The 12896-nt window shown below is 41.6% G+C and overlaps 1 protein-coding gene across 1 annotated transcript in view; it reads left to right on the top strand.

Annotated features, from left to right (window-relative positions):
* Positions 1 to 972: 972 nt before the first annotated feature.
* Positions 973 to 12896, top strand: part of TSC22D2 (TSC22 domain family member 2) — a 34457-nt gene continuing 22533 nt past the window's right edge. Inside the window, exon 1 of the mRNA XM_048863471.2 lies at positions 973 to 2927. Coding sequence (XP_048719428.2) covers positions 973 to 2927 — 1955 coding nt within the window. The remainder of the gene's footprint in view (positions 2928 to 12896) is intronic.

Here is a 12896-nt window from a genome sequence, read left to right as displayed (position 1 = left end):
GCTCTGCCTGGGAACGAATGTCCGCCAGTGCGTGGGCAGGGGGCGGGTCTAAGGGGTCGATGTCAGCACGGTGCTGGATTGGGAGAGGGGCGTGAGTGTCATCGCTCTTCCCACAATGCATTGCGTACAATTTGAGCCCCATCTTGAGAGAGGGGAGTGAGCAGTTTGAATTTGAGCTCCCTCGGTGCCTGAGTGCGGAGCGCACCGAGCGGGGGCTGGGCCCAACGCTGCTCGATACCCCGCCCCGCCTGCGGGCCGGGGGTTGCGCCCGTCGCTTCGCGGAGCCTCGGGGACGGTGTCTCGGCTGTCGCCTCTGGGACTGTCTGGGGTCGCTGCGCGCGGGCTCGTTCCTTCCAAGATGCGCCTGGTGCTGATCTCCAGGTAGAGACTACAAGAGACGGGGCGGGCGGGGGAGCCAGGGGGCCTGGCCTCACCCGGCCGCCACTGCTGTGGTTCCTCTTCGCTCAGGGACTGACTGGCTCTCACACGAGCGGCCTGCTCGCCCGCCCAGGAGCCCCGCGGCTGCCGGACGCCGCCACCCCGGCGCGCTGCGAGGAGCAGGAAGCCTGCTGGAGAGCTTCGCCTGGTACTGCCGCTGCGGCCGCACTGCGAGGCCGAGGAGGCCGCTTGGCTTCAAGAGGGGAAAGCGGAGGCCTGGAGCCCGGTCACCACAGCCCTCTGTCCGGCGAGAGGGAGGAGGCTTGCTGAGGGGCCCGCAGCTCTGCGGAAGGGGGAGGAAGAGGAGGAGCCCAGCCGACCACCAGCCCGGTGTGGTGCCCGGTGAGCTTGGGGCTCTGTGGCTGATCCGGACGCTTGAGGAGGGAGCCAGAAGATGTATAATAGCGTTTGGGTCTCGGCCAATTGATCGTGACAACCTTCGCCTCTCCCTCGGACGGGCTCGGACTCTGCCTTCTCCCCGGGGTGCAGACAGCTTCACCCGCGCTGGCAGAACTCCCTCCCCAAGGAGGCACCATGTCCAAGATGCCGGCCAAGAAGAAGAGCTGCTTTCAGATCACAAGCGTGACCACGGCCCAGGTGGCCAGCAGCATCACTGAGGACACTGAGAGCCTGGACGACCCAGACGAGTCCCGCACCGAGGATGTCTCCTCCGAGATCTTCGATGTGTCACGGGCCACGGACTACGGCCCGGAGGATGTCTGCGAAAGGAGCTCCTCCGAGGAGACCCTTAACAACGTGGGTGACGCCGAAACTCCCGGTGCTGTCTCCCCTAACCTTCTCCTGGATGGGCAGCTGGCGGCGGCGGCTGCTGCTGCGCCTCCGCCGACTGCTGCTAACGGGGGGGCCATGCCCAAAAGCACCGCGGTGCCCCAAGTGGCTGCTGTCCAAGTCCCCTCCGCGGCGGCAGGAGGCAGCAGTGCTCAGATTTCCGCTCCCGGGACCATGCCTCAGACGACTGCGGCCGCATGCAGTTCACGCTTCAGGGTGATCAAGCTGGATCACGGTACAGGGGAGCCGTATAGGCGGGGACGATGGACGTGTATGGAATATTACGACCGGGACTCGGACAGTAGTGGCGTCCTGGCCAGGACTGGGGATTGTATTAGACATAGCAGCACCTTTGAGCAGGCTGCTCAGGAAAGAGACAGTGGCTTGGGTGCCACGGGGGGCTCCATGGTAATGTCAGCGGTGCCAGCATCGGCACAGGGCCCAGAGTCCCTAGCTGACAGCTCCCTTACTGCTGTGTCACAGCTGCTCCAGGCGGAGAAAATGAACCAGCCCTCTTTACAGCAACCTAATTTTGTCATTGGGCAGCAACAGCAGCTGCAGCAGCCCATAGGCGGGGCCATTCCTCAAAGTACTGCTCAGCCAATGTATTCTGGAGCTACAGTAACAAGTCAGCAGACTGTGGTGCTGCCGCAGCAAACCCAGTCACAGGTAAATGCACAAAGTGTTGTACAGGGGGGACCTAACGGGAAGGGTATGCCACCTCCGAATGTAACAGTAGCCCAACAGACCATGCCCATGTCACAGCAGCAGGTACAGCAAGCAAATGTACCAGTGACTCAACCTCAGCAATTTGCTTATCCTCAGCCCCAAATTCCACCAGTGCATCTACTGCCAACACAAGCTTCTGGCCAGACAGAATACATGCAACACATGACAGTTATGCAGAGTCAAGGAACTATTCAACAAGCTACTACAAGCTCTGTTCCAAGTACTGGGGCTTCCAGCCTTCCTGTGGGCCAGGTGGCTGGCCAGAATCCTTCACCTGTTGGAGCACCGATGATGGGAGTTTCACCACAGCCTAGTGAAGCAGTGGGACAGGGATCAGGATTGATGCAGAGTGGCCAGACCCCACCTAGTCAGACTGTCATACCGCAACCAGGAGGTGTGGTGCAGCAAAGCATTGGACATACAGGGGTTGTGCAACAGAAATCCATGACTCCGCATCAAATGGGTGGAAGTAGTCAAGTGTCTGGAATGCCTAGTGCTCCTCATGCTATAGTGTCTGGAGTTCAGAATGTGCCTGCAGTTGTGCCCGGTACAAGTGTGCCTACTGTGTCTACCACTTCTGTTACTATGCCAAATGTCCCTGTTAGTTTAGTTCAGTCACAGCTGACCAGCCATACATCTGTCAGTAGGAGTACCAGTGTGGTTCAACAACATGTTGGACTTTCACTAATGCAAGGCACAACTAATGTACTTACAAATGTGCCACAATCCAACCTTGGACAGTTTCAGAGTCAGACTCAACCTTTAGTAGGCCAGATTGATGATACTAGAAGAAAATCAGAACCCCTACCTCAGCCACCACTTTCTCTCATTGCTGAAAGTAAGCCTCTTGTGAAGCCTCCCATTCCAGACACTCTAACGAATCCTCTTCACTTACCTGCAACTACTCCTATGAACAGTCTTGCAAGCTCTGTATTTGGCATATCTATTCCTGTTGATGGTGATGAAGACAGGTATGAACTATTTTATTATAACTTTTTAAAAATTCATGTAACTACTTGTTCTCCTACATGTAGTTGGCAGGTAACAAGTAAGTGTGTGTGTGTAAAATATATATATATATGAGGAAGTAGTTCTTAGCCCATCTCTTTGAATGCATTTCAAAGCTGTCAACTGCTAATAGGTGGGAGAAAATGGCTTAATTGCTATATTGTAGTAGTTAAAAAAAAAAAAGCAACAAAACCACTGTACTCCAGAGACCACCCAATGTGTGGTGTGTTTTGGTTAATTTGAAGAGAACTAGCATTAACCATCTTTCCTGATTGCAAAGATCATACAAATCAAGTTCAATAGCAGTATAAATTAGGAAAATACTTGTATATATTAGCATAATTTAAGCTTTTTTGGATTTATTTTATACAGTGGTCCAGTGACTTGAACAAAAGTGACCCTCTCTCTACTTTTAGAATAACCATTCTTAGGGAATCTCTTATCCCCTCGTAGACGTTAACTTAATCAATAATGGAGAATCATTTTGTTAAGCAATATTGACTGGAACAGTCATATTTTATTAACTTTAGTAAAGGTTACAGTGAGAGCATTATATCAATTGATTTGTGTGAGTTGCAAAGTGTTGGGTTTTTTTCTTTATTTTTCCTCTGATGTAGATAGACTTAATATTCCTTAAAGTATACATATTTAAAAAAACAAACTAAAAACCTATGCTGTAGGTTTTGCTGGATGGGTAAAGTTCTGTGACCTAAACTAATCTAATATGCCTGAATTTGAAGGAGGCTTTCAGGGAAAGGAGTGTGTTAAGGGTTGAAAATGATCTTGGTGGGGCAACCTTGTGATGTAAAGGGAGCTAAGTACATTGTTACAGTTCAGATTATTATGAACAAGAAGACAGAAATGTGTATAATATGCCTATCGTTCTTTAGGGAACCAGAATAACCATTTCAAAATGAAAAATATTCTCATTCAAAGACATGTCATGCAACAGTACACACATCTAGAAAAAAGTACCAAGCTTTGACATGTAAAAATCTGGCTTGTGCAGAGTAGTACTAGTAAAAACTTGCTCTCATGTGGGGGAAGGTAGAGCATAATTTCAGCAGCTCTCTTATAAGGTATAGTTTTAAAATCCATAAGAGCTTAATCCAAAACACTGATTTCCAGTTTTTTTTTAAAGGGGAGGGGTTTCAGCATCAGGTTATTAACTGTGAAATATGTTGGTACAAAATCTGAAGACTCCTCCAGGCACAATCTGATATACTGTGTAATCACAGTATAATGGGCTTGGGGGTTTGATGACAAGTAGAACAAATTCTTATAGTCATTATCAAAACTATGAACTGCTGACTGTTTGTTTGTTGATAAACACTAAAAGTTATCAGATCTTTGGAAGTCTGTTACCTTAAAAGATTAACTTTATTATAAGTCACTGTAGTGACTACCATAAAGCTCAAAATAGCTTCCACACTTCCAAAAGACATCACATTTGTTGTGGATATTCCCTTAGCACTTTTGCTACAGTGAAATCTTACAGGATGCCTTTTCTGCCTCTTCAACTTCCTTGCCTCATGTCATAACTTCTTTGGGAATCTCTGTAGGAGTGCTTAACAAGATAGTACTAATGCAATGAAGACCGTTATCTGTACCTTTTTTCAAAAGATTTTGTTTTTAAGGGAGAAATACTTTGTTCAGAAACTTTTAGTTATTCCTATCTAAAAGTAAATCTGCAAATAAGAACTAGGAACTGACAGTTATATTCTAAACATCCTCTTTTCCTGTGTTAGTTTCTATGCTGAGTACCCCAATTTCTGTGCTTCTCTTAAGGAGCCTATATTTCTCAATCTTTTATTTCTGCATGGTGTGACATGAAAGTATATTCAGCGTCCATGACGTTGCACTAACCAAGGAAACCTATGAAATTTGAGGCTAGCTTTTAGTGAGGGTAAAGTACTGGATATACTTCGTTGCGTGGGTGTTTAAAGCCTTTTTGAACCCTATAAACAAAGACCCCATTCCTTCAAGCTGTTATGCACAGGTAGAGATTTCAGTGGGGCTCTGTGTAGGAGTCAGTCCATATGGGACAGTTTGCATGCTTGAGGCCTAAGAAATTAAATAACTTGCAAAATCTTATACAGTTCGCATAAGAAAGCACAAGATAGTCAACTTAAATCACATTTGTCTTTGTGTACAAATGCCATAACTGAACAGGACTTGTTTACTTTGTTTCACAGCACTCTTTGTACAGATAATGTTACTGTTTCTCCTGTGCAGATGCTTTCCCTGTTTGTGTGTGTCTTTCATGCAGCAACACAGAAGAGAAACTTTTTTTTTTTCCAAAAAAAACCTAGGAAAATATTAATGGGAGGAGGGAAGGAAGAAGTTGCTGGGGAAGTGGGGGTGGGGGGTGGAAGTTGCATATAATACAAAAATGGAAGTAATTCCAGGTAATTGATAAGATCTGAAGTTGACAGGGTGCCTTAACTGAATACAGTTCACTCTTGTCCCAAGTAGGCCAGTTCCGTGCTTCAGTGGCCTTCCATGAATGTACATTCACAAGCATTTTGTATGTTGGGGCAATATTAACAGGAGAAGACTGAATTCAGGGGACCTAAAAGAGGTAAACTTTATGTTGAATGCCTTTATCCTTGCCAGTGGAGCATTTCTTGTGAATCTTAACCCTATTTACAGGTCGCCTAGAACAGTCAGCAAGCTAGACGCAGATGGACCCCTTTTTTTCCAAGCAGTCTTTTTGTAACAACTCAGATTTTTTTAAATGTAAAGTTTAAATTTTGGATGGTCAAAATCTGCCTTCAGTTAACACAGTATAGTACAATGGACTACAGTGGAGACTGCATAGCGGAGAGAATTAGGCTTGGAGTGTTATATAGTCTAACGCTGGTGTCAGTCATTCAGTGGAGGGGGCCAAATTTCCATTTAAATCATGGTACATGGGCTAGAGTATAAATTTAGGACAGCCTGCTTCCCTCAAACTACAGAAAAAGTCCAGGGGAAAATATGAATGGCCCTTGTGTAGTAAACCAGTGCTTAGCTATTTGTTCAGTACCTTCTTATTGCATTCGTTATCACTTGGTAGGAAAACCATGTTCGCTTTCAGGACCACTGCTATTTTTCTTCTTCCTTTCTCTTTCTTTCCGTTTTGAATGTTTTCCTCTGTTTTCTTGGTTCAGTTTTTCCTTCTCAGGAACTTAAATTCCAACCTACTGTGGGCTTCACTTGCACCCATTTTACTGCTAAAATGATCAGCAATGAAATAGTTTGACCTTGAAATGTCATAATTGGGCTTAGAGTTGACAGTGTGATTGAAATTAATAAGAGTTTTTAGCGTTTACACTTTGAATCATTGTTTCAGGCTGCCTGCAGACTCGGGAAGCTAACACTATTAGTTTACACTTGGCACAGTGCAGGATTTGAAGGATTTTTTTTTTTTTTTGCAACCATAAGGGCTAGAAACTTCTAAAAATGAACATTTAATTTTCGTATCATTTGATCATTATGGTTCATGTAAATACATCAAATGGTTGGATGTTTGATACCTCTGATTAAATTACAGCACTTGTAGTTTGACAAAAGAATAAATTCATTATATAGGTAACTTTTTAAAAGAATCTCAAATGTTGGTCTTTCAATGGTTCATACGTAGCCCTGCATATACAGGGTTTCTATTTATTTTGTAAGCTGTTACATATTTAAATGTGAGTAACTGTTTTTAAAGTTAAAATGGGATGGATAGGATTCATACAAACTTTAATTTGTATGCAGAGTGACGTAGCATCTGTGCAGACAGTATGAAACTGTGTCTTAAGGTGTATTGTTACTGATGGACTATATACACCAGATCTAAAATGTTTCTTGTAAGGTGACAAGCAGCCTGTAGTTTGGATCTGTTTTTTGGTAACCCTTACTTAATATTTTTTCTTTTACAAGATTTTGAAAAAATCAATTGTAGCTAGTCCTACTGTTGACCCAGTGAATAATGAGGAAATGATTAGTCAGTGAAGCTCAAATGTCAGGAGCGAGGGATAGAGAAATGTTGGTATGCAACAAAGATTTAAAAAACAAAAAACCTTACTGATTTTAGCAGATGCTTTTACAAAGAGGGGGAAAATGCTTTAGACTGCAGATACGTCTCATAACTTGCATAACAAACAGTTTTGGTTCCCTTCTCCAAATTAAGTCAGTGGACTGAATAAAATGCAATGATATTTGAGGATGGAGGAAATAGTACATTTAGTCAGTATGCTAGATCTAAGTGTTGAAATCCCCATATATGTTGGGGAAATGAAGAAAATGTCAAAATTTAAAAAGAAAATTCCAGCTGGTCTTTCATTTTTAATTTTTAAAAATAGTACAAATTAAAGTTCTTGGTGAAATGAAATTGCAGATCTTAATAATCTAGTGAAATAGTCCAATTAAATTGGACTTCTGAAATATAATGTCTTGTTTTGGTAGAGGTGCGGAAAGGTGGATACTCAAATCGTGAAGCTGTCTGTTGGGTCCAAATTTACATGCTAGCTTAGGACTGTGTTTTGGCACTTGAAAAAATATGTTGCCACTCTTAAAAGAATACATTATTGAGAGAGCTTGTTCAAACCTCCTACATGTTTGGCAGACTTCTGGAGCAAAATATTACCAGGCATGTTGGAAAAGGAGCAGAGTACAGATCATTTTCCAGAGATAGCTGACCAATGTGAACAGCACAGGCTATATTCCAGGAACTCTAATGAATGGCTGCAATTGTGAACTGTCAGCTACAGCAGCTAGACTGTTGAAAACCTGATTGTAAGGACTCTTCATGGAGTATATCTCTCTATTTAGTTAAATGGCTTATTTGTATAGCGTGCTAATTGTTGCTAATAAAGTATTATAATTAGTAAAACTGAGCTCTTGAGGCCTCATTCATAGTATAAGAACAAAATCTTGCATTGGCATTAACATAACTTTGATAAGGGTCTCTTTATTTTTCTTTTGGAATAGAGCATATAATATGCACCCTGAGTAATGCATAAAGGATTATGCAAATAGATACCAATAGACAGTGCTTGAATTGTACTGTTGTTGAATACTGTCCCTCTTTTCTCTTTGTTCTTAAGTCTACTAGGACTTCTCTAACTCCACCACAGCTGCAGAGCTTAATGTTTTCAGTCTCTCAAATCAGAGGATCTCACCTAAGTAGAGCTGAAGGAATATCTATAGGTGTATGCAAAAACCAAATATGGGCAAGTCCTGTTTCAAGCAATGAGTGTCTTCGAGTAGATCAGTGTTCCTCCTCCTGTCTCCATGATGAAAATAGATTTCGAAAAGCACAGTTAAAATAGAACTAAATTTCAGTGAACAAAAATCAGCCATACCAAATGGCATACAGATGCTAACATCTTTATTTCAAATTGTATGAGGTCAGCACCAATGAATACATGAATTTTTTTTAGATAAAATAAGATTATACAACCAATTTAAAAGTAACTTTCAATAACATTTCCTTCAAAAATGAGATGCAGTCATGATTTACAAATCTTTTTAAAAGGAAATTGTGGACCTGAATACTTTTTAAAATTAGCTAACTTTAAGTCTCAGTTTTCCACGGCATAGTGTTTGAAGTGTCCTGAGAACTCTTTAAAATTCATATATACTTTGTAAGGGTCTTTGCTCCCTTGTTTTATGAGGGTCTCTTGAGCAGTGGGGAAAGTGGACAAAGGTGCTGTCAAATGAAGAAAGTAAACAATTAAATCCTATTTTAGACTTTTCACTGAAGTCTTTAGCTGTAACAGACAGAAAAATAAAAAATTGTTATTGATGGTGTCCCTAAGGGATGCGCGTGCTTTTTTTTTCCCCCTGGCTTTCCCTTCTAGATTCTTCTGATCAAATACTGTAGGTTTATAAAGCTTCTTTCATCCCAATAAGTTCTACAGTACTCCATAGATAGCTACTTTAGCTATTTCTTTCCTTATTCTCTCTAATAATCTGTTTGCAGAAGTAATGCTTAAGTGTTTTTAGGAGAGGAAGTGAAGATCTATAATTAAAAAAATGACTGCCTGCCTACATTCTCCAGTCAGAATCCAACTACCAGAATTGGAATTTAGCCCAGACGCTGAGTTTCATTTTTATGAGAAGTACTGCAGAATCTCTTGTGACCACAGGTGCCATTGTAGTGAAGAGAAACAATTTGATGTTCCCTACTAAATGTGTTGGTGTGTGGCTTTTTTTTTGTTGTTTTTTGTCTTTTTTTTAAAAAAAATCTTTCATTTATGATATGAATACTGTGTGTTTAAACTTTCAGTTGGTGCTTCAGATAGCAATTTCCAATCTTGGCATTCATGGAACTGAATAACGAGTTTTTGCTATTTGTCAGCATATCAGAGTTGTCTGTGCTTATTGTATATGTCAGCAAGCGTTAGCTATAAGAAATTTTAGGGATCTCTTTCAAATAAATAGAAAACAGTTCTTTAAAAATGTGTGCGCGCACAGAAATTGCAGCAGGCATCATGCAGACACTATGAAGTGTGACCATTTTGTAGTTGTGTTGGATAAATCTTGATGACAAACTACTGCAGTTGGCACCCTAGCTGACAATTATGAGTAGAGGTAAATGCTTTCAGTTATTAAGAGTGAACTGTTATCTCCCAGAGATGGTTCTCCCAAGTTTAGAGTGATAACTGTCGAGGTGCAGTGTAAGGCTGTATTTTCACTCCCTGTTCTATAAAAGTTCTTTGGCATAACGAGAACTTCCACTTCCATCAAATCTGTATTCTTCATGAGCTCAGAAATATGATAACTTATTGAAGGAATGGTACGCTTTGCTATATATATCAACTATGCCAACCTAACAGTAGGCCAGTAAGTCTGGCTGTTTGCTCATCATTCTATCACTGTATGAAAGATCAGTGTTGAGAACAACCACCAACAGTCTAATTGTTGTTTGTCAAAAGAATTCCATATTTTCCCTTAGTAGAGGTTGGGAAGGAATTCACCACCACTCAAGTCTCTGAAGTTACTGTAAACTAATTGCATCCATTCTGTCCTTACTCCTTGATTTGAGAACATTTTCATATTGCAAGTGTAACTGAGGAGGAGATATGAGAAATGTTAAACTGATCAATGATAGAGGATTGTACTTCTCTTACTGTATGTGGTAGCAGCTAACTATCAGAGAGAGTCTCACATGCTTCGCAGTCATGCTTGTGAATTTAAGCACAGATAGAGTCCAGCAGAAACACACAAGTCCTGTCTCCCCAGCCTCAGGAAGAAGTGAGGGGGGAGAGGGGTGGAATGGAAAAATGGTAGTCCGCAATCTGATCTTTATCTGCATAAGGTGCTGTGTTTTAAGCTCTGGTTGCCTCTTAAGAGATGTGGACAACTGACAGTAGGTGGAGCACAGTGCTGCTCTTGTTACACTAGCTATGCTAATAGAAGTTGAAATTTGATTTTCTCCAAATAGTCTCTGATGTTAACCCTGTGAACACCTCTGCAGGTAAATTCATTTGCTATAACTCTGGCAAAAAAACATGCAAAGCTAACATTTTTATTTGAATAAATACTCATAAATTGTTTTCACATAGTTTTATACAAAAGCAGTTTATACAGCATTTATCAGCTACTGTCTGAGTTGTTGCATACTTCTGCACAAGCAAGATAGTAAACAAAATGGAAGCTCCAGCAGTCCTGATTTTCTTGTTGTTCTTCCCACTTCTTAACTGAGTTAACTTAAATGTTAACTGAGGACTAAATTAGTAGAGCAAAAAAAAGGAATAACAAATCCTAAGAGTATTTTCCTGTTGCCTTAATATGAGCTTCAGCAGAAAACTTTTAACAGTTCAATTTCTTTCACTGAGAATTAAAAAGAATAAGACCACATCTGGATTTATTGACTATTTGGATTGTCCAGTAAATTTCCCTCACTCCTGTAATTGAAAAATGATTCCCTTTCAGTAGACTAGTTATTCAAATTGCTTTGTACAATGCACTTATAAATACCTATAATACCAGCTCTTCATACCTTGTGTTGATATGAGGTTTTGACTGCAGCAGACATAATGGCAGAGTATCCTTTAAGTATAGGTCAGTGGGTTTGAAGTCCTAAATCCCATATTACTGAAACACAAATAAAATATTCTAAGAATTATAGTAATCAATTTTCAAGTTACATATTTATTTTTTCTTGTACCTCATGTTACTGATATACCCTTGGACTATACTTACTACCCTGTCTACAAATGAGTGCTTTTTTTTTTTTTTTTTGTATATTGACATGAGAAGACATTGAACCACCAGATGTAGAAATTTACAGCAAAATGATGTTTAAACTCTTACTCTTTCAAATTGGCAAACTGAGGTAGCTAGCCAACTGTTGGCTTAAGTAAACCATTTCAAAATGCCTGTCCCTTGTTTGGTTTTTGTTTTGTTCTTTTTTCCTTCAGATATAAAAGCAAGTACTTTGCACTACTTACTATCTGCAGTATGTTTGACAGGATTCTAAGAGGCAGAAGTGAGAACTACAGTTAAGGATTGTTACAAATGGCAGTTGACTGAAATTCCCTCACTTTGTGAAGTGACAAGACTTCTTAATGGAATTCAACTAACAACAAATTTTCCCAGTTCTTAAAAAATGGACTTTCTACAGCCAGTTGATAGTCTGAGGCCTACATCTATACATTGTAGCCATAGGAATAAACAGCAATGAATTTTAACTTTGCTCTTAGTTGATACTATTTCAATCCAGCTCTGTCAATCTAGTGATGGTAGCAATTAGCAGAGCTATGTACTGGGACAGTTTATCTGGTCTTGTTGACTTCCTGCATCCATTTGGTAACCAAAACAAAGCTTCAGGCTTCGATACAATTAAAGCTCACGTGCAAGCCAGAATATTTGTTCTATTTATCAGTATTGTGTGCAGAATTTTTTGTGGGGTGGAGGTGGAAGCAGAAGGGATAGTTGTCTCCTTGTGCATGTAATGCACATAAGCAGGATCATTTCCCCTCCTGAAGGAGATCATCTTAGATTCTGGTAAACACAGCTCTGTTGCAGTACTTGCCACAAGTGATTTTTAACTTAATGTGAGACAGATGGTTTTTCACAGCTTATTCTTCTGTAATTATATCCTTGGATGTCCTCCTCCATCTGGAAAAGTGAGTATCCATGGAATAATAGACAAAGACTGACATGATGATTTACCCTGTCTTGGTCTCAAAGGGTTCCTTCCCAATTTAAAGAAGAGTCTCTTCTTCTTTACCCCCTTCCCCTACTGGAAGTTGATAAATGTTGGAAGTTGAAATAAGTGACTCAACTCCAAAATAGATAAAGGAAATGGAAGAGCTGATGCCAGCATCTCAAGGGGCCAAACTGGAAGGCCAGTGAAGCTGGCTTTCACTGAACTTCCTCGTGCTGCACACATGAGCCAGACTGTTTGTTTGATTTTAATCCCTGCTTAGTGGTTGTGATCTCTTCTCAGGATGGAAACTTGTTTCTTCTCCAGCACCTTTCTTTGAGATCCAGGAGAAAGGTACAGGCTGCTGGTAGGGCTGGACAATTTCCATCAAAAACAGAATTAAATGCTACTACGAGGTGATTAGAATTGTATAGGGTAGCTCAATTCTGATTGTGGGGTGCGATGGGAAGCAATGGGGCCCTTGGGGAACCGAGCCAGCTTCCTACTATAGTAAGCGCCCAGAGCTCCTAGCATCAGAGTTCATCCTGCCCTTCGCTTATTTCCTTCTCCAGTTCTCTGAATGAAGCCCCTTTTATCCAGTCAAAGTGCTTCCTTCTCCGCTTTCTGAGGCAGCCACTACTGCCCCAGGTACTAGTGCTGCTGGCACTCCCCTGCTAATTGGGGAGACACTTTGTCCCTAGAAAAATTGGAGGGGTCCTAGGAGGGGTAAGTCAGTCTCTTTAAATATCAAGCTTTATTGAATTATTTGGGGGGCTTTTTCTATGGTTTGATCTGTAGCAGAACTATC

Source organism: Caretta caretta, chromosome 9, assembly GCF_965140235.1.
Source record: "Caretta caretta isolate rCarCar2 chromosome 9, rCarCar1.hap1, whole genome shotgun sequence".
Lineage (NCBI taxonomy): Eukaryota > Metazoa > Chordata > Testudines > Cheloniidae > Caretta > Caretta caretta.
The sequence above is the reverse complement of the archived record's forward strand: the minus strand, read 5'-3'. Positions and strand labels throughout refer to the sequence as shown.